This window comes from Tenrec ecaudatus, chromosome 12, assembly GCF_050624435.1.
Source record: "Tenrec ecaudatus isolate mTenEca1 chromosome 12, mTenEca1.hap1, whole genome shotgun sequence".
NCBI lineage: Eukaryota > Metazoa > Chordata > Mammalia > Afrosoricida > Tenrecidae > Tenrec > Tenrec ecaudatus.
In genome coordinates, this window is record NC_134541.1 from 119,379,425 (window position 1) to 119,401,564 (window position 22,140).

The following is a 22,140-nucleotide window of genomic DNA, read 5'->3' on the forward strand; positions in this document are numbered from 1 at the left end:
CCCCGCCCCCTTAAAGTCACAGACCTTCTAGCTGGCGCGTCCACGGCCTCCCCACCCCCTTAGACGACTGCAGCTCCGTCGGCCACTAGGGGGCAGAGCCCTTTGCGCCGTCGATTTCTCGGACCCGCCCCCCTCGGCTCGGGAAAGCTCAAGCGTGGCAGGGGCCGGCCCGGGAAGCGGAGGAGGCGGGTCTCCATAGAAACCTCCACTTGTTTCCGGCCAGGTTGTGCGAGATTAGGGGCTGCTGCGGGGGCCAATCTCAGTCCGCTCGCTTTTTCCCAGCGGCCTGTGCGAGAGCGGTGGGTGTTGTACACAATCATCATGGCGGCGGCCGGGGCCCCGGATGGTGAGTGTGGCCGGGGTGGTGGGCTCCCGGGGAGGGCCGAGGTGCAGCGGTCGGCGGGGGATGCGGCCGGGCCTGGGAGGAAGCCACCTCGCCCCGGAGCGGTGGTCCGACGGGGCTCGGGGAGAGTCCGGTCCCCGGGCCAGCCCGCGGCGAGCGCCCACCCCCTAACCCGTTTGCAGGCTTGGAGGAACCTGGCATGGACACGGAGGCCGAGACCGTGGCGGCCGAGGCGCCCGCGCGGCCTCTCAACTGTGTGGAGGCCAAAGCCGTGGCGGGGGCGGCGGCCGAGGACTCCTGCGCCGCGCGAGGCAGCCTGCAGCCGGCGCCGGCCCAGCCCCCCGGGGACCCTGCGGCCCAGGCCTCGGTCAGCAACGGCGAGGACGCGGGCGGCGGCGCGGGCAAGGAGCTGGTGGACCTGAAGATCTTCTGGAACAAGACCAAGCACGAGGTGAAGTTCCCCCTGGACAGCACGGGCTCCGAGCTCAAACAGAAGATCCACGCGCTCACAGGTAAATGAAATGACCCGGCCTGCGCCGCCCCTCCTGGTTTCTCGTGCCCACACTGTTGGGGGAGCTTTTGGGCCTGGAAACCTCAACGTCAGCCCTCCGGAGGCTTAAGTGCTAACGCGCCCAATGGACAGATGGGGAAAACGAGGCCTGTGATCATGGAGGAAGAAGCAAGCGGCGGAGCCGGGATTTGAGGCCAATCTGACGCCTAGTCCCAAGCTAGTAACCGATGCTGGCAGAAAGCTCTGATAAAAAGCACCTAAGGCGCTGGTTGATACACAGCTCTCAGGCCCTGCCCCCTGGAGATTCTGATTCAGGGAGGCTGGCGTGTGGCCAAGGGTTTATTTTTAGCAAATATCTGAGGTAATTCTCCTCTGGAAAGTTTAGGAAACACTGTTCCTAGCCGTCATGCAGGCCCCTTCACAGACAATTGCTTATCTGTCTTGTGCACAGCACTTGACCCTCTGAAGGAAATTTTTATTTTGTTTTTTACGCTTTCTCTACATCGCCTGTAAGCACCACCAGACTAGAAAACGGTTTCGTGGTGACCCCGGTATGTCTGGCCCCTGTGGGTTCTCAGTATTTGAGTGACTGGGTGACTAGAAGGAAGGGTAGCACATATTTAGTGAGCAGGTACTGTTCATGCCATTCCTGTGGCCCGAGAGCCATCCTGAACTCGCAAGGATTTCAGAGGTTCGACCAGGGCCATGTGGCTCTTCCATAACCTTGTTTTAGTGGGAGAAAAGGCTTGAAGACTTGTCAGTGATTTAAAAGCGGCATGTGTAGCAAGTCGCTGGGAGCAGGGGTTGGCCTAGTTAATTCAGAGTGAGGGCAGACTTAGAGAATATGAAGGGACTGCGATTCTGACTTCTTAGAATTCGGTGACTGCCTGTAGTCCAAGTGTTCTGTAGTCGGCCTTTCTCTTTAGGAACTGCTGTCGTGCCCATGACCATCCAGCGTCGCACCAACAGCTAATTGCTTGGCTGCCAACCTAAGGAAGGTTGGAAGTTCAAGTTGACCCAGTGAGTGCCTAGGGAGAAAAGCCTGGCAGTTTACTACAGAAAATCAGTCATTGAAAACCTTGCAGAGCCCCCACCACACCGAGGCAAAACACTAAGGGTGTGCAACAGAGCAGCAATGGGAGCAGAGCTGGAAAGTCCCGAGGGAATATAAAAAATAGACTTTGGGGCCAGGGTGTGGCACCCCATCAGACTGGACTGATAAATACTCCTAAAGGTCAACAAGCAGACCTTGAACTGTTAAAAAAAACCACTTGCAGTGCACAGTTCTGCTGCACATGGGATCACCATGAATCGGAATTGACTAGGCAGCAACTGGTGACTACCATCTGTATTACAACATTTGGAATACTTGGGTTTCAAAGAGATGAACTGCCAAGTGCACAGCTCTTGAGTGGTAGAGCCAATATTTAATAAATACCTGGTTTGTTGCCAAGAGGCCTTTTCATTCATTGTCAAAGAGCCCGATGGTGTGCTGCTGGGAAGTGTTGGACTGTGAACTGAAAGGTTGGAGGTTCAAACCACCAGCTGCTCTGCAGGAGAATTTTGAGGCTGACTAGACCCATGAAAATTTACAGCCTCGAAACCGTTTATAGGGTTACATGAGATCAAAGCCACTTGGTGGCAGTGGGTTTGGTGTTTGTTTTTCATGTTCTGTGTTCTACATTTTTCCTAAGGTCTCCCACCTGCCATGCAAAAGGTCATGTATAAGGGACTTGTTCCCGAGGATAAAACATTGAGGGAAATAAAAGTGACAAGCGGCGCCAAGATCATGGTAGTTGGCTCCACGATAAATGACGTTCTAGCAGTAAACACACCCAAAGATGCTGCCCAGCAGGACTCCAAGGCAGAGGAAAACAAGAAGGAGCCTCTGTGCCGGCAGAAAGTAAGTCCTTGGTGATTGTTGCTCTTGAGAAGTGTGAGGCTTTGTCCTCTCAGCCATGGCTGGCTATGTTCTCCCTAGAATAAGCTCCTTTTTGGACAGGGCCCATGATGGAAATTTATGGCAGCAGTTGGGTGCGGCTGGCTGTTGAGTGGAGGTGACAACTACCTGAGATTTGCAGCTTGGTCTCATCTGGCTGGTCAGTGCGTCTCAAGTCTACCTACCTTAGGATACAGCCTTCATCAAGGCAGGTGTCAGAGCAGCTATGGAAAGGCATCGGACCTTGGTTTCTCTTTCCTTGGTTGCCAGAGAAAAGTTCCATTCCTGGAATTAAGCGCCCCTTTTGTCTAAGTGCTTCCCTTTGTTTTTGCTTTGTGGCTTTCCCCAAGTCAGCAAGCCCAGTTCTGATTAGACAGGGAAATCGCAGCGCCCAGAGGTTCCTCTAAAACCGGCCCTTTCAGGAAACCACAGGAAGCTGACGGGGAAGATAGCAGCTCTGATTTTCCTTTTCCCTCCTGACCCATGAAGCGGAGGTGTGACTTTTCACATTCCCTGTTCGTTTTGGATGGAAGGGATCAAGCCTCGTCTGTGTTCATGTCGCAGCCATTACAAGTGTTACTAGGAAGTACAGCGTATGGTATCTTACTGTGGACGGGCTGACTGGGCGGCTCGGTGCTGTGCTCTCATCATCTCACCACCACCCCATGCTCGTTGCTGCGGAGCCCACCGCCACTGGGGTGGTGCCAAGGGAGACAGACTAATTGAACCAGGGTCCTGAGTGGCGTCACCACCTTGCTCCACCATGGGGACCGTGGGCACCAGAGTGAGAAGCACCCAGTCTTGACGAGTCGGTCTGTGTTCACCGTTCACGGGGCCCTAACCCAAGAGACATCTTAAAACCACGCTTGTGGTCAACAATTGGGAAAACCTGACCAAAGCAGACAGGCTCGATTTTACTCTTATTTGTCACAATTACCGGGAATAGGTATGTTTATGAAGCGTCACAAAGATATTGACATGTTTGATAACATGGTACTCTTTGGGGATGTTTTTTAAAATTATGCTACCTTTATCAAACCTGAACTTAATCACAAGACCCCTGTCCAGGAGAGATTCAGCTAGACGTTCGTAAACCGGTGTCAACGTCTAAAAGGTTTTTTTATTTGGTCGTGTCTCAATCATGAGTCTGGGGTCAGCAAATTGGGTTCACTTAGATTTTCCTGTCTTCATCTGCCACACATGAAATAGCTATGTGTAATGATGTTTGTATTGGTCACACCCTTTGAACATAGCCTGCCTCTTAAATACAGGTTTGAAGTTACAAGTAGTTGCTTAACAGGCCTAGAACTGTCCTCCACAGTGCAGGGAGCATTCTTCAAAAGCACTCATAAGCTGTGACTCACTTAATGCATCTGACCCAGGCTGCTTAGTTGTATTAATGCCAGTTTTGAGGACTCAACTCTCTGGCTTTCCATCAACGTGTTCAGGAATATCATGCTGCTAATCTGGTAGTCTTAAGGCCATTCCTTCCAGGGGCTTTCTGTGTAGCAAGGGTTTGAACTGGCTCTTGGCCACCTGGTGTTTTTTGTTGTTGTTGTTTTTTTAAATCAATAACTCACTACCATCGAGTGGATTCTGATTCATAACCACCCTATAGGGCATGGTGGACTGTCCCTGTGGGTTTAAGGACAAGTACAGGTTTAACTTTGCTCCCTCATTACCCTGTAGCTCCAGCTTCATGAAATTAAAACATGATTCTACCTAAAAAGCAAAGACAGAAAACAAAACCCATTTGTTTGGGCCAGGCAAGAGCATTCTCTAAGGGGCAGTTGAGGAAGATGCTTAAAACACTTATATATTGTCCAGCTATAAAGTATTGCCTCGTCCTGTGTGGAAATTTGGCTTAGCAGCTTCCTGTTCAGCTGGGGTTGGGATGTAGGCCAGGAAGCCTCCATGAGATACTGAGCTAGGTATCTGTTGGAGAACTATCCCTTCTAGGCAGGCTGGCTGGTGACCAGCATCACCGTATAGTGTCCTTGGGATTTTAAGTGGACAGCCAGGACTGTCGTTTTGCACCAGGCAGCAAGGCACGTCCTTGTGGCTCTTCTCTTCAGCTTGATGTTGTGTCTTCATTGGTGGTGGAGACAGAGACAGAGTATTTGCACTGTCAGCCTGAAATTCTTTTTGCCTAAGAGCGGCCATGTCTCATCCAGAAGCCTCATGTGAGTGATAAAAATTAGAGAATTCCATTCTTGAGTGCAGCGACCCCATTTCAAGTGCTCAGTGTGTGGGACACGGAGAGAGAGGCGAGTGCCCATCATTGCCCTGATAGGGCAATGACCAAAGCACTGGGGGTTTCTTTGTCCTGTTTTCCAGAGAGGTAATCATAAGACTGACAGAATGTAGCCAGTTGGTTCACTAATTTTCTCCTAACTCGCATTACAGCAACACAGGAAAGTATTGGACAAAGGAAAACCTGAAGATGTGATGCCATCGGTCAAGGGTGCCCAGGTGAGCCACATTCCTTGGTGACCATCCTGCAGTCATGAGCCAGACCTGCTTTGTGAGATTTCTAGAGTGAGGTCCTTCACTCCAGTTCCTTCGCTTCATCTGGCTGTGTGTCTCAGTGCCCCCTCTCTGACCACACTCTCCTGTCTCCAGGAGCGCCTGCCACCAGTCCCCTTATCCGGCATGTACAATAAGTCTGGAGGGAAAGTGCGGCTCACCTTCAAGCTGGAGCAAGACCAGCTGTGGATCGGCACAAAAGGTACGTGCCCTGGTGCTTCCCTTGCTTCCCGGCTCCAGGCCCCCAAGGCACACACTGTTGCAATTCCAGCGATCGTTCTGACATCTCTTTCTCTTTACTGTGCTTGCCTGCTTCTGGCTTTTGGTTTTGCTTTTAGATGCTTGTCTTTTGTTTGGACCCTCTGCCCTCATTCTCTGTCTGCTCTCAGTGCCAGTCTATCAAGCATTGGCTCTTTGGTTGCCCAGAATCACAGGTCCCTAACATATGGCCCGAGAGCCATGTCTGGTCCACAGGCAAGAGTTTATGGGTTTACACACAATCCGAAATAAACCCCCGAGATTTCACATAATCTGATCCCCCTGCCCCCCCTTTTTTTTTGGCTTCTCTTGAAAAATAACAAAAGATCCGGCCCTTGTGGGCCTGCTTTCCCAGATGACCATGAGAGTCAACTGGAGCTGGTAGTGGTTAGATGGGCCGTGCCACAGTGCCCACTGCTTCCATTGATGTGATATGTAGCCAGCTTCAGCCACTTGCAAGCACCTATCTAGTCCTGGTAGGTCAAGAGTTTAACTCTGTGCTAGGTAAAGTTTTCCCAATTGCTGCCTCAGAACCTGGCGCCCCCTCCCCACCCCTGCCTGATGTCTTCTGCCTATCCTGCCCCTGCCTTTGCACTGCTTCTGGATCGGGCTTACTGTGATGTTGTGTCTCTCAACTGTCCTCCCTTCTCCCTCTCCCAGTGGCTACTTAAATGGCCTTGTTAGTCACACTCCAGAGTACGTCTGTCCTTTTCTTTGTCGTAATATTGTGCCACTTATGGGCCCCAGTGTCTTTAAACTTTCTGTGGAAAGCAAGTTAACTTGCCTCCTATGTGTTCTCTTCTCTCCTATTTGTCTTCATGCTGGGTTTGGGTTTTTTTTTTTTCTGTCAGTGATTTGCCCCGAAATCTGGCTCTCTAAGGCCCAGTTCAGATGCCTAAATAGAATGTCCAGGGTTCTCAGCACAAAGGCCCGAATGGAAGTTTGGGCCCAGCGCCCTGCCCTGCTTGCTGCGTGCCCAGTGTATTTCCCCTGCATCACCTCCTCAACTTCTCAGTACGCTTTGCACAGCGCCGGGCCTTGGTTCACACTGTGCCCGTACCTGGAATGCCTTCTTCCCTCCTTGTTAAAGTCTCCCACGGCCCCTACTGAAGTGCCCTCCTGGTATTCCTCCACCCTCCAAATCACTTGCTGCCGCTTCTGTTCGAAACCCTGAGCACTCATTACTCTCTGACTTGTCTGTCCCCGTTAGATTCCTGGAGGGACGGAACATGCCTAAATGCACCTGTTTCTGGCCAGCACTGTAGGCACTCAGTGTGCGAGGTAAATTCTAAAGAGAAGCAGAGGGGGCGGGGTCCTGTCAGCAGCAGTGCTTAATCGACTTCCAAAGTAGACCGTTGAGTCTGCAGCTACCTAGAATGGGACCACGGCTTTCTAAAAAATAACGTATGGGTGGTGGGGAGAGGCATCGTATCATTCACCGGATTTTCTTATTTTTCAACCTTAGGCTGGTTCTGAAAGACAAATGCCAAAGTGCTTGATTTCCCCCCCCCCCTTTTTTCATAATAATCTTTTGATAACATGCTATATTCTTCGTTTCACCCTGGACTCTAACTGCATGGTTAAATACTTAAAGGCTTCTGCAGTTTTCCAAGGCTTTAGATCCCTGTGCTGGGCCAGATCATTCTGCCCGCCTGTCCCCCATCCCCTCACCCCCTTGCCCTTTTCAGTCGTAGCTGCCCTGCCTTTTGTCAGAGCCGCACTCAATAATGACTAGGTGATTTTGTTCTTCTCTATCCTTACATTGACTTGTTGGCATCCTGCCTCTGGCTGGTCTTCTCCCTCTCTTGTGGGCAACCTAGGTGAAGGCAGACCAGGGGGTCGGTGGCGTGGTTAAAGGCGGGCAGCTCTGAAGGAGGGCCACCCTTGTAAGTGGTCACTGGTTTCTTAGGAAGATTGTTGGTGTGTGAGTTGTATAGAAAGCAAGTCGTAATTGCAGAGACAAAATAATGAGAATCTCTTATACCTGTATTGCAGGTTTTATTTTAGCTTGTAGCAACAACCACTTCCTGCTTTGGCATAAACGAAGAGCTTTAGAAGATTGAGGTATTGGGGTTTCAGGGTTGCTGAAAGCTTCATAAACCACGCACATCTTCAGAGGCTGACCAAGGCTTTAAAGTTGTGGCATTTGCACTCCCAACTGAGACTGCTCAGGAGCCTGTGGGGGCTGGCACTCTCTTCTCACGTGTCCAGGAGTCCTGTCCAGGAGTGGTGTGAGCCCCAGGACAGTGTGTTCAGAGAGTTGGCAGGAAGCTGCTGTAGAGTGGCTGGCCATTGGGCTTCGTAACAGTGCGCGGGCTCTCTAGGCTTAGGCCTTCCAGGGCCGACTGTGCAGGAGGCAGAGCTTAGAGCCTCAGGCACCACAGAACAAGAAGCACAACTCCAGGCAGGGCAACAGGAAGCTGCCAATGAGTGGGCATTTGGCCTGTTTCTAGCGGGCATTTTAAGTCTAATCCGAGCTGACCGCTGTTACTCAGGACTGTGAGACCAAAATCGGTAAACCTTGTTCAGTTTTCAAGAGAAGCCAGAAATCAGATTTTTGTGTGAAATCTCCATCATTTCAAGAACACAGGCAATTTATAAAGTTTGTCTTAGAGATGACTGCTTGTAAGGTGTTACATCCTGCCAACCGAACACCAAGTGGAGTCTGACTCCGTGGCCCTATGTAGGGTTTCCAAGGCTGTAAATCTCGACAGGAGCAGACAGCCTCCTCTCCTGAGGAGCGATGCCTGGTGGGTTTGAACGTCAACCTGGTAGTTCGAAGCCCAACACTGCACCCACCTGCCACCTGGGCTCCTGAAAGTCGAAGCTTGAATTGTCTTCTGCAGGTCCCAGCCCCTCCTGCCCCCACTTTTCAGAAACGGATAAAATGGAAGTAAAATCCTTCCCAAGTACCAGCCAGACTAGAATCCAGGTCTCTAAATATCTAGTCAGTTTCCGTCCACCTGCCTGTTTTCAATTTCTGCTGTTTTTTCAGGGTTTTTTTCTTTCTGAGAAAGCTGTGAGGTTTTCCCAAAAAATAGCTGGCTGGGAGTAGCCCTGTGGACTTGAGGTCTCTGCTCCTTCCAGGCCGGCACATCCTGTTGTGCAGGGCAGGGCTTCCACACCACTTCCATCTCCCCCAGCCCTGCTGCACTCAGCTCACCGCCAGCACGCCCATCTCACTGCAGGCTCCCTCCGCTGCCTCCTCTGTCTTATCTGCCATTCTTAAATCTTTGCAAAATGCCTTTGACACCATGGGATAAGTAGTACCCAGAGGCTTATCACCAGAGGTTATAAATGCTTGAAGGGCATTTTAAAGTGTGTGTAGGTGGAAGGGGGGGGGTGACGGTGGGGTTGTCAGGGAGGGGGTTGGGTGGGGGTGAGTGAGCAGTATGGACGGATAGAAAGTTCAAACCCCTTGAGCGGGCCAGGGAGACATTGCTGGATCTTTGTTCGTGGTCCTGTTTACTCTCTAACCCAGATACCAAAAACCTTAGCCCATGCTGAGTGTGAACAATGGGGGACAGAGGAATTTCTCTCGTGTTTAATGATCACGCTTAACAATCAAACCAGGATAGATATATCTGTCTTTGCTCTCAAAGAGCCTTAATAGACCATCAAGGAGCTTAGTTCCCCATTTGCTGCCAAAGAACGGCATAGAAGACCCTTCTCGTTGGGTTCCCGAGAGGGCAGGGCGCCCGAGACATAGCTCCCACAGCACCCCTGCCCTCAGGAGGGACGGCTGAGTCAGAACAGGAGGGCTGTTGAATAATCACTGTAATCCCTCTCAACTTAGAGCGGACTGAGAAATTGCCCATGGGCTCCATTAAAAATGTGGTCAGTGAACCTATCGAAGGACACGAAGACTACCATATGATGGTAAGTAGCGCTGGCTGGGCCGAGCCTCTCACTAGCTCCTGCTTCTGCTTATTCCAGCAGGGATTGGGTTTCCCACGGACACTTTCATTGAGAAAACTCGGTCTTTAGTGGGCACACTCTTCCAAGCCTCATGCCCCCTTCATCTTCCTAGACCTTGCTCATGACGCTGTTCCAAGTTCCAGCGTTTTGCAGCCTCTCCCCTTTCTGGCCATTTAAAGGGGAAAGGTTTTCCCCATGTCTTTCAAAAATGCCTCTTTTGCCTCCCTCTTATTTTGTATTATTTTGTTTCTAGACCAGGAAAATAAATGTAGAGAGAAGGAATGATTTCTGTATATTTGGTTTTAAAATTCGTCTTGCTTGAAAAACAAAACCTCCCACCGGTCTCGGTGAGGGTGGCAGAAGGTCTCTTTCCTGTAATGGTCATCTTCCAGCTTGCAGTCGCCTGGGGGCTGAGGGCCTGTAGGGGGATGGCCTCTGGGTCATGTTTGGTGAAGAAGAGTCGGCTCTGAAGAAGTCAGGGGGTTCCTCAGCCGTCCACTCAGACGGGACGATGGGAGGCTGTTCCTGTAGCTGCACAGAAAGGACTCCACACCCAGAGGAAAGGAGCAGCTACACAACCTCAGCACCCCAAGTTGCTGTGACAGGATTTGACCAGAGGGGGCAACGGCGAGGCAGGCCTTCTGCCAGTCCCCATCTGAGCAGACAGTCACTAGAGATGCAACGATGTGGAGCCATCTCCTAAGGGAAGGAACTACTCGGCATCTGATAGCTGTTAGGGTGGCGAGATGCCAGGAGAAGGGAATCCATCATTGTCGCAGCTCTGCCAGACTCACCACAGGTCCCCACTTTTCCTGGGAAGGGGCCCAAATTCTGGATGAGCAGCACTCTGCCTCAGGCTTGCAGTCCCTGGGCTGTAGGGCCCTTTCTTGGGTGCTGTGTTCAAGTGGTGACACTGTCTCCGAGACCTCTTGTCAGTCTACGCTCCGCATGATCTTTAAAACAAGGATTGCGGGCTGCTGGGCTGACAGCTTTTGTGTGCCTGGTTATTTTCTGTTTTAAATTTAGATGTTTTTCTACTGGGCTCCTCACCCCCTTTTGAAACGTGCTATCCATTTGCCCCTAAAGAGTTCTTAACTCCAATTTTGCAGCTGCCTGGTCATAGGGACTTAAAACATCTATGTAGGCAATTCTGAATATATTTTAAGGGATGGGGTAACTGGGCAATGACAGCATTTAGCCTAAAGGTGCTGTTCTGTCTGGAGTCATTCCTGGCAGAGGTGGTTCTCAGAACCCCTGTACTCCTTTCTCTCCAGACCACTTAGAACCACTTTGCCTTTGTCCAAGAGTTTTACAGAGGCCCCCTCAGTCGGTGCGTCATAGTTCACATTAGACAAGTTCGCTCGTCTTTGCTTTTTCAGTTTAGAGAATGTTTAAAATACAGGAAGCAGATGTACTGTAAACAGACCCAGATTATCACCAAGAAGTGACCATTACAAATACTTTAATTTTTTTTTTAGTTAAAAAAAAAAAGTTTACCAACGATGGCTTCCCCATTGTCTCCCCCCTCCAATTTCCCGTGTGTGCCCTGCCATCTCTCTCTGCTTTTCATTTCCTTATAACTTCATGAGAAACAGAGTATTGTGTTTGTTCAGCTGACGTAAGTGGTGTCTTGGTATGTATCGTTCTGTAACTTGCTTTTGGGGGTGTGGTGGGGCCAGGGTAGGCATTAAGGTCTGGTCATAATCTTTCTAAATCCAGTTCATTCCTTATAAAAGTCACGCAGTGTTCATATCAAGGCCACGCCAACTCTTAATTATGCATTCCCCTTTTGGTAGGGATGTAGCTTGCTTATAGCTTGTTCTGATGATGGAAATTTGAGCATCCACGCTGTATTTCCATGTGCACGTGTGGTGGTGCTTCCCGGGCAGTGGTTCTCCAGGTCTTCAGAGCCAGCACAGTAGCAGCGTCCCTGACCTTGTTAGAAATGCAGATTCTTGGGCCGCGGGCTCACTGAATCAGTCTGGGTGGGGGTGGGGGGTGGCGTGGGGGGAGAGGGGGCCACACACCAAGGTGCTTAAACAGGTGGTCTTGAGGTAGCCTCAAGTTTGAGAACCGCCGAGTTAGGGTTAGCTGTGCTAAGCATTTTTCTTTATGACTTGTTACGGAGAATGCTGCCCATGTACAGTTTGTGGTGCTTGCTTTGCCTTCCCTTTTTAACTGATTCACTTCCCACCTTCCCCTATGTGTTGCTCTGCCTCCTTAGCCTTTCGTTCCTTTTTCCCTTCCAGGCGTTTCAGTTGGGTCCCACGGAAGCCTCTTACTACTGGGTGTACTGGGTTCCAACTCAATATGTGGATGCAATCAAAGACACTGTGCTGGGGAAATGGCAGTATTTTTGAAAGCACTTTCACCTCTGGCCCAGGAGACTGACCCAAAGTGAAGGACATTGCTGGGAGAGGCCTGCAGCATCCCTGGATTTCAGAGTTCTGGAACTTGGTTCAAAAAAAAAAAACAAAAAAACAAAACCTATAGCCGATCTAAGGTGATGTGTTGCCCGAAGCCAGAGGTGATGTACTTTCACCATTAGCTTAATTTTAATTTAAAATCACCGGTTCCCTTTCTTGCAGTCAGCTTCCTACCATTTTTAAAGTCAGTACAGAGGACTCAATAAATCTGAATTCTGAACGTGTGGTGTGGCATACTCTTGAGTGTGGTTGAGAGCAGGTCTGCCAGTGTTGAGAAGAGAATGAGCCAAAGCTTTCTGGGTTGTTAAGTCATTTCAGTGGAAGTATTTTCATACTTCTTCAGTTGCTAATATTTGGGCTGCGTTACCATAAAAGTTGACTTTTTTTTTCTATACCCCTTCCACTGTTTATAAAATTGTATGCAAATTGTAAGCCATATATTTTCTGTCCCATCGATTCAGATTTAATTTCTAATTCTTTTCACATTTTTAGATTAGAGTTTTGATTAAGAAAACCCAAAGATGTCAGTCCTCTTCTTGTACCTCATCAACGCTCCCTTTCCTGGGCATCCTCCTACCCGCCACCCTGTTGCTTGGGAATGAGGGGGTTGTGGGAGTGGACGGACTCCACAGGCTTGTCCAGGGAGCTGTGCCCCTTGCTCTTCTGACATTGGTTGGGCAGCAGAGTACCTAAAGCGACTCCTGTCTAAAGCCCTGTCCTTTGGCTCTGACCTCTGGTGGATTGCTCTGCTAGCTCACTGGTCATTTGGAGCCCTCACTAGTGTGGCTGTGAGACCCCAACCCGTGCTGCTGAGAAACCAGGGCCCCGGGGCGGATCAAGGTTGTTTTGGAGTCAGCTAGAAGAGTTCATGTAGCCACGGACCCAGACAAGTTGGAAGTCTTTGAGAAATTCTTCAGCAGTCCAAATGATCCCTTTAATTATGCTTCTCCATTTGGTTCTTCTGCTCATACGTTCAGTTCCAGTGTCCTTTATCCCAGGTTCAGAGCTACTGCCTTTCTCAAGACATCTGGCCTAGTAGGTTGGCTTGATGTATTTAATTTAACACAATGAAAATGGGATAAGTTACTTTCATGGTTTGATCACCCTCTTCTGGTCTTGGCTGTGATGTCCTTGGTACACGTGAACTTCTGTGGTCTCCTGATGGCTTGAGGGACTCTGAAATGAGGGACAGTCTCTTGGGGACTGAGCTCCTTTTGTGCTGTTTGCTGTTTCTCTGCTGCTGTCTTGGCAATTCTCCTCTCACTGGGCGCAGGCTCTTCTGGTGAGGTTTGGCGAGAGATTTCCCAAACCTCACATGTTGGATTCTAGTTTGCTAGCCCTTGCTCTGTGAAGTGTATGCGCATGTGTTCGCCCAAGATGACTGTTCCTTGTGAGCCACACCCTCCCCCGTGAGCTGGAGTTTTGGAATCCAGCCCACATAGACACTCGAGCTTCTCGGGCTTTTTGTGATCGCTAGTCGGTGCCAAGTTCTGCTTCTGGGCAGGAACATCCTCGCTTGTTTTTTATGGAGACATACCTACATATGTAAAGTGCAGCACCCCCAAAACACACTGCCTGTTTTTCACCCCTGGAAAAAGGAGCAGTAACTAGCACCTTTCTATCCTTGCTGACCTGCTGTCCCTGCTTGGCTCTTTGTCAAAGCTCCTCCTCTGCAGGCGACAGGGCTGCAGAGGAAGTGACCACGTGGCAAGTGCGCATTGTCGCGGTTCCCATTGCTGCCCTTTTAGTTTGCCAACATTCCTGTCCTGGGGACTTGACCTGATACCCCAGGTGGGTCCTCCAAGCAGGTGTCTCTTTTCCTGCCTCGCCTCCTACACTTCTCCTTGACCCTGTTGGAGTGGCTCCCATGCCATCTGACCTCCTATTCACCTTGTGCAAGTGGGCGCTCCGCTGTCTCCTGCTCCCAGGGAGCCAAACTGCTTCCCACTCAGGCTGGTGTCATTTCCAGACAGGACCAAAGCCTGCGTGAGCCTTTTTATTTGAAGTAAAATGGTGCTTTTTTTCCTTACTTCAAAATACTATATACAGACAGTAATGTAAGTGACACCTTTTCATACAGAGCTGTTTTGAGTATTGCTTTACAGAGCTCACTGAATCTGCTAGAACAATCTTGAGCTCTGGCTCCTGACCCTGTCTGCATGGAAGCCCTTCCAGCATTCCACTCTGGTCTCCTGGGAGAACAGAGGTGGACAAGCACCCAGAAGCCACTGGGGGAAGAGTTTGAATTCAGTTGGTGTCTGGTCACCGCAGTATTCACTTGGTCGCATTGGTTGTGACTGGTCTCTTCATAGGCTTCTTAGACCCCCACTGCAGTGTGGGCAAATGGAAACACTCTTCCCCTTCGGTAGCATAACAGTGTTTTTTCTTTCTCAGGATTATTTCTGTACATTTTCTTTGCTGTCTCTTTAATCTGTCAGAGGTACACTTGTTTCCTTGAGGTACTGATCTTCACTTGCTGTAGCAGAGGGCAGGCAGGTGGATCAAGCAAGAACTGGTTCCAAATGAGGGGCCTGAAAGTACGATCTGGGGAAGGCCTGCTCACCAGTCCCCTTGGGGCAAAGGAGGTTGCCATCCTGTCCAGGTTGGATACTCACTGGGCCTCCTGATGGTCTTGCTATCTCAGAACTTGAACTGCTGGTGATCTTTCTGCAGCAGGTCTTCGCTCACAGGTGTTATGCCTTTTGCTCCCCTCCCTGAGGTGACTTGGCAGAATGACATAATTCCTGGGAGGCCCAGTCCTTCTCAGCTCCCCTCAGTCCAGTTGGAAAACTTAGAAAAGACAAGACTCTCTAGGTCTTGGACCTCTTGGATTGAAGTCTTTTCATTAATGATGGGACATTTGCAAGTAGCATTAGCTCTTTTTGAATGAAGGTTAACTGAACTAAGGATGCACTTTCTTATAGTCTTGTGGATATAATAGGGGCACAAGTGAGACCCTCAGTAGCCTCCTTAGTTGCTGCTGTATTTTATGAGGGCCAAAGAGATTAACTTTGCCATGTTGCCATGTCTCTGAGATGTTGCCATATTTCAGCTCCAAGGGGCTACTTTTCCTCTTCCTCTTACTTTAACCATGTGCCTGGAGGAGCCATCTGGGCCCTTGCACTTGGCCCATCCTTGCTTTGTCCAAGGCAGAGAAGGGAAAGGGGTTAGCGTGCGCGTGCCAAAGGCTGTGTGCAAGGGCAGGCTTTCTTTCCACCCTGTTGTCAGAGGGAGACCTGCTTCTCTCGCTCCTGACCTCTGTTCATGCCTGTTTTGGAAAAAGACAGTCCCGTTTTAAGGCTTTGTGAGGAAAGTCCTCTCCAGTTAGGATTCACACCTGTTTCCTTCCGCGCCAGTCCTGGTGACGTTTCTGAAGGTGAGCAGGAGCCCTCAAATGTGCAGAACATCTGCGTGACCTACCTGCCAGGCTGGTGTTTCTCCTGCTTTCTCAATTTCTAAGTTCTCCTTTCTTTTTTCCCTAAGAGTTCTGCAGAATGATTTGACAATATCCATCAGTATCATGTTTCCCTGTGGTATATGCGCTGTTCGGGTTTTTGTTTTTAAGTCAAATGCCTGTTTGGGAGGAGATGAACGTACTTAGTATATTAGATTGCGCTGCTGGATTTTTTTTTAAGTGTAACCTTGACTAGCTCTGTATTATTGTTTATCCTGTAAGATTAGTCTATCAATTAAAGTTTGATAATTAATTGTGTCTCTTTTTCCTTCCAATTCTTAACGTACATAATCTTTATGACCAACCTTTGGAATTGGTTCTAAGTAATCTTTTTGCCAGCTATGATTTACTACTTACTAGTGTTTTATTTACTTGGCCATAGTATATGTGAAGTTGCCGAACTCTGATGGTAACCAAAAGGTCAGCAGTTCAAACCCACCAACTGTGGTGCTCTGCTTTTGTAGACATTTATAAGGCTGGAAACCCGAAGGGGCAGTTCTGTGCCCTGTACAAGGGAGCTTCAAAAGTTTGTGGAAAGATGAAATTAAAAGATTGGTCTCATATCAAGTTTATCTCGAGCCAGAATTAACATGATGGCAGATTTGGTTTTATATCCAAGTTCGTTTCCACTAAAAATACCCAGTGTGACATCACTACCACCTCTGCCACCCCATAGGACAGCCTTCACTTGCTGCTCAGCTTCTATGCCACTTCCCCTCTTTGACTAGGTGCCTCATAAACCTAGCCGTTTGTGGTAAAAGCCCGTTTTATTAGAACAGAACAGCAACAACGCTAGCCAGGTGTCTGCAGTCCCCCACTTAACTGCCACCGGGGCTCCACAGAAGCAAAATCTTGTTTCCAACAACGGGACAAACCAAGTCCTTGGTGTGAAGAGTGAGTTTGTCACATTTGGTTTTGACCCAGCAACTCTCCCATTGGACCACCTCTTCTATCCCCTTTTGTAAATGTTCCTGAAGGTTCTATTCTCACTACCCCTCATAGCAGAAGAGACAGGGTGCTAGTTCCTAATACTAGTGGCTTACTGGAATGTGTGCTGGCGGACACCCCCCCCCCCCTAAAAAATCCTCTCTGCACAAAGGGCACTTTGGGTTTTTATACCAATTCTGAACATTTCTTTCAGGCATCTTTAAACGAGTTAAGGGATTTACTTCCATAATGGGGAGGAATAAGATAACTCCCAAGTTTGGGTTGAGGAGAGACCATTTTCTACAAAGGGGGACCACAAAGCAGCCTCCTTCGAGCCAGAGGCAGTGACTTCCTCCCTCTGCCCTGGGGGAAGTTCTGTCTAGCTGTGCTGTTGGGAACTTGAAGTGCTCCAGGCCTGGGAGACCTCTGCCAGTGCCAGTGGCTGCCTACAGCTGGCCCTTTCCCCTCAGGCGGTCCCTGTTCTGTCATGGTTACTTTTGTTCTGAAGCCTTATTAACCTCCCTCACTCCAGTGATTATTTGCTGGCTTACCCCATTCTGTGGGAGAAAGATGGGGCTTTCAACCCCCATGAAGTTAGCCTTGCAATCTAACATGAGCAGTTCTGCCATGTCCTATAGGGTCACTCTGAATCTGCATCAACTTGATGGCAGCGATTTGGGGTTTTTTAACCCTATTTTAATACCTAAATGTTAATTTTTGTGCTGTTTTTATGGGTTTCCCATTTTCATTTTTAGTTTTGTGGTGCTGTTTGTTTTTCCCAGTTTTATAAAAAGTCCCACAATGAACACCCATATACTTTTAAACTAGGTTCATAAATTGTTAAAAGTAGTAAGTCAATATATGGGCTGATTCCAAACAATGGGTTTAAGCATGGCCCTGCAATCAATGGATGGCTGCCGACAAGTTGTCTCAGTAATCAACTTGTCTCAGTCTGCTGTGGGTGATGTTAAAAGGTGAGTGCACACACGTGCCCTGAACAAAAGAATGATTTTGAGTCGGGGCTAACATAAGTTTTCAACATATTTCAGTTGGACACCTTCCAAGAGGTAAAAATTTTACAGTAAGTTTATGAGAATAGTACCTCAGATAAAACAAATTTTTGTATGGCTCACACATTTTAAGGTGGGCCAGGATGACCTCAAAGACTGAACCAAGAGAGAGAGACAGCTTCAAGAAAATGAAGAAACGAACAGAAATTGAGAAACTGATGCTATTGAAGTTGGACTCTTTAGTCATTCAGCATTTTCAGTTTTAGGGCAACATCTTGGCACACACAGGCCAACAGCATTACATGAAGATCGAGTAAGGAGCTACTTTCTTCAGCAATCTTTTAAGCAAGATCAGAGCTAATGATTTTATGGAAGGAATTGTAACGGAAGACTAGTTTTAGATTTAGCAGTACAAACCTAGAGAGCATGGGCCAATCAAGACAATGGTTTCAAGGGTTTTTTTCTCCTGGGCCAGTTAAATCCAACACAGAAGTCAGCTCCAGCTCAGAAGGTTAGACGTTTTCAGGGGGAAATCCCACAGGTGTAATCTTGATAGTATTATTGGAGGACACAGTAATTGCAGGGGCTGGCTTCCGAAGCCGAAAAGAGAAAAGGCATTCCCGAGGGAAAAAGGCCAAGGAAGTTGCCTGGAATTTTTTCCCATCACAATACACCTGGCTCATTCTTTGAGGGTACCAAGAGCTGTCTTAGGATTATGATGTTGGGCAACCTTGCCCCATCTCCCCAACCCTGATCTTGCCCTTTCGGACCTCCTTTCGTTTCCCAAATTCAAAACATAAAAGATGCACATAATTTGAGTCCTTCGAGGATGACGGCACTTCTATTCTGACATAGCACAGTTAACATCTGGAAAACCCACCTTCAAATGTGGAGATGCCAAGAAACAAGCATTTTGATATTTCTGTTTAATAAAGTTTCCTATGATTTGGTACCAATACTTTTTGGCTTACCTTCATTTTTGTCTTTTCTATTTCTGTACACATGCTTCATCGGGGGCCAGTGAGTTGGTTCCTAGTCATAGCAACCCTATGTTACAACAAAATAGAACACCACCCAGTCCTGTGCCATTTTCACAGTTATGTTGGACCTCACTATTGCAGCTACTGTTGCTGATCCCCATTCCAAGTGCTCTCCGACCTAGAGTTCATAGTCCAGCACTGTATCTGACACTACCAAGATTTCCGTAGCTAATCCCCCAGAAGTGTTTAGTCTGTGAGCTCTGCTGAAACCTGTTGCCCTTGGCTAACCATTATAGTATTTGAAATATGGGTGGGATAGATTCCAGTAACAGCAACACACAATTCGCCACAGTAAAACAAACTGACTAGTGGTCACCACCAGATTCACATTTTGCCAGACTACTCAGCAGACATCTTGGAAATGCACTGGTGGTGACTTTAGCACACATCTAAGGCCATTCTGAAACCTGTCACAGGGCCGTTCTCTCACCTAAGTAGATGTCAACAATACACAGACCATATTGCTTTTGTATGTCTACATGCTTTTTAGAGCTGGTTGTTCCCTAGTCAATACTTGTCTTAAAACCCAAAACCCTTTACATTTTGGTTGTCATTTGGGGTTTTCTCAAAGTAATCTCCCATGTTTCAATAATCTTTTTATTTGAAGGAGAAAAAAGTCATTTGTCACTCTTCCCTTCCCATCACAATCTTGGTATGGTTTGTTTTGGATTTTCCTGGCCTATAGGATCTGGAGACCACTTAAAACTTAGAAACTCCAGAAGCCGACTTGGTGGTTGGTGAAAAACCTAATTCAGATGACTTGGGCAAAAGGGATCAGGCTTATATTGGAAGCCCAAACTTGAACAGCTCAAGTCTGGGTGTTGACTGAGATTCTACCACACTTGTAACCCCAAAAAGAATGTTTTTTCTCCAATAGTTCCAAGAAAGGTTCCAGATACAGCCGTTACTGGCTTACCTTCCCACTCCACAGTTGAGCTAACCATTAACCTTTAAGATTGTAGCCCCTTTTGCTTGTGAGCCCAGGGCTTTCAGTGACTATGCTACCATATATAACCACATTCACACACCAACTAGTAGGGTTTTGGCCTGCCGTGAGCCAGGTTGAAGCTATTTGGAAAACGCCTGCACCCAGGCTCCAGAGGTGACGAGTGGGCACTACCATAGGTGCTGTCCATGAGGGACTCTGCCTTCAGTCTGACTGCCAGGCACCTTGCCAAGTGGTATTAATGGCACCTCACGTTCCTTTTGGTACCCTGCTTTACACCACAGAGGAAATTGGCTCAAGGGGTTGTAAATAACCCAAGGGCACATGTCTGTTACTGGCACTGATAAAGCACTGCAGTCTTCTGACTCCAGGCCTGGTGCTTGCTCATTAGAAGTTCCCAGCTTGGGTCCTCACAGAATACCTCCTGTACCCAACATGTCTAAACTGATCCCTTTCAGAGCCAGCCCTATCCTCTATTACCTTTTTACGATGGCAACCCACGTACCAATAACCCAAGCTGAGAAACTCAGGCTACATCTCCAACATCATCTGATCAAGTTTTGTCATTTTCCCCAGAATGTCTTCTAGTCCATCATCTTTATCTCAACCTCTAAATCTTAAGTTGTGCTCATGGGCTCTTCCAGTAAATCGCCAGGCTCATCCATTCCAGGTCCAGCTTTTGCAATCACCAGACACCAGTGTCTGATGCATCCCACACCCTGTAGAAATCCTGTAGCAGCCCCCCTGACACCTACTTGACCAGATTATAAGGCCCTCGTTTTTTACTGGAAATGCCGACTACATTTCAACCTCAACCAACCCTCATTCCTGCTCGAGCAAATGTCCAGATTGAAAAACTGATGTCTTGCCCCCAGTTGCACATGAAGCTGCTTCTCTCCTGCTTTCTCCACATGGCTAACTCCTTTATAATATTGGAAATTCTGCTTGGCCTTCCCTGGCCACTGCATCCTTTCTCAGTGTCAGCAATCTTGGCTGCTGCTCAACAACTGTTTTCCCATACTTCTAAATATGTGAAACAAACGATAATGTTCCCTCTAATTACACAATGTTATACAACTTAAGAAAACGCTGTTTAAAAACGTCATTAATGGTAATGAACAGTTTGATGGCAGGTTGTATCATTAGATAAAATATGATCTTGATTTAACCAATCCTTTATTAACTGGATACCCAGTATTATGCCATCCATGTACCTGTTACATGTATCACGTTGAATTTTTGCCCATCTATATTGTTAAAAACGTCAGCCTAGTCAAAACAGCACAACGAACATGTACCAACCACCTTATTACCAGTTTTCCCACACTGCTCTATTTTACTGAATCAGTTGCATTTCACTCTTAAAATATTTGGCATATTCCTCACGAACACTCCCTGACAGGGAAGAGCTTTAGGGGAGCACAAAGCCCCCATCTTTCTCCTGCCTCTGAACGTTATACAGTATTAACACCTGGGATGGCTACACAAAGTCCATGGACACAGGAAAATACAGAGCATTTTTTCTACCAACTTTTTGAAGACCCCTCTCCCTCACACGGCTAAGGAATTTCATGGTTGTATCATTTGTGTACAGTTGTCCCCCAAATCTTTGTTCTGTGTTCTTCTCGTGTCCTTTAATTCAGAACACTTAACTCTTCTTTTTCTTAGGCGGCTTTCTGAAAAAGCCCAGGCAGTATGGAACGTCCCACCCTATGGGTCTGTTGATTTTTTACCATCAGATTTAGGTTCCACCTTTTTACCCAGGTTCTCTCGGAGGTGACCTGTGTATTACCCATCAGGAGCAGCAAAGGATGCTGATTAGCCAAATTACTAGTGATGCTGAGCTTGGCACTGTGGCACTTGTCTCCCTGACTAGACTGGCATGCTCCCAGGACTCCCAGATAAGTGTTTGCACATCTACCTGGGCCCCGGCAGAGGGGCTTGTGGTAGGTATTGGCTCAGAGTGGAGCTGTAGGTTGGCTGTGTGTGTGGCACAGCAAGAACACTGATGTGGCTTAGCTGGCGATGTGTGAGAAGATTGGTGGAACGGCCTCAAACGCCAACCTGTCACGAAAGACATTTCCACCAATGCCTACCACCGAAGCAGAATCCTCAAAGGCTTTTGAGAGACAACATTAAAACTCTCCGAGTGCTATCATTTACTCTGTCCCCTAATGCACACACACACTTTATACTAATCAATTTGGCCAGTTCGCTGCAGTCTGCCAGAGAACATGCCAGCATGTTTTTTGCACCAAGTCGTTGCAATTGTTGAGATACCAAATGACAAGACCAAGAACATTTCTGTACGTGATTCATTACATTCCCTGGCCCATTTTGGACCCTTTAGGAGTGAAAAGCTCCGGAGCCAGGTGAATGAGGCCATTTCACTGCAGGTGTGTGATGAAGACTCAGCGCAGTAGTCACTTGAGTGGCAGTAATGCTCACCTTGTTTCTTAGAAAAAAGCACGTATGCACACTGCACCCCCACCCACGTCAAATGCATCCGTGTGTAACTGACCCCAGTTGAAAATTATCCAGATGAAAATTTTGAGAATATCAAGGGAATACCCCAGATTAGATAATGATGCACTTCAATTTAAAGAACTGTATGGGCCTGTTAGTTCACTGCTGGATCTCTCAAACTCTGCTGAATAAATGTCATTGTAAAGAAAGGTGAGGGTGCTCTTTATGTTCTCATTTGTTGGCTTTTTTATAACATTAAAATCATTTATCACTGCATGCAATTTTTATATATACTAATGCCAAATCAGATAAGTCTTTGAAAATATTAAGCATTGTCACTGTAAAAGGCATTTTATAAACATCATTGGACAACTGA

General features: G+C 48.0%; 1 protein-coding gene across 2 annotated transcripts; it reads left to right on the plus strand.

Annotated features, from left to right (window-relative positions):
- Positions 1–191: 191 nt before the first annotated feature.
- UBFD1 (ubiquitin family domain containing 1) lies at positions 192–15,628 on the plus strand. 2 transcript variants are annotated; one of them, XM_075564614.1, is made up of 8 exons: positions 194–346; positions 526–855; positions 2,549–2,757; positions 5,200–5,265; positions 5,416–5,521; positions 6,788–6,858; positions 9,374–9,456; positions 11,745–15,628. In XM_075564614.1, the coding sequence occupies exons 1-7, from the start codon at positions 322–324 to the stop codon at positions 9,452–9,454; spliced, it is 888 nt and encodes a 295-aa protein (XP_075420729.1). In that variant the 5' UTR covers positions 194–321; the 3' UTR covers positions 9,455–9,456; positions 11,745–15,628. The 2 variants fall into 2 exon arrangements, with proteins under 2 accessions (XP_075420730.1, XP_075420729.1); XM_075564615.1 differs by lacking the exon at positions 6,788–6,858 and having other exon boundaries at positions 192–346.
- Positions 15,629–22,140: the final 6,512 nt, after the last annotated feature.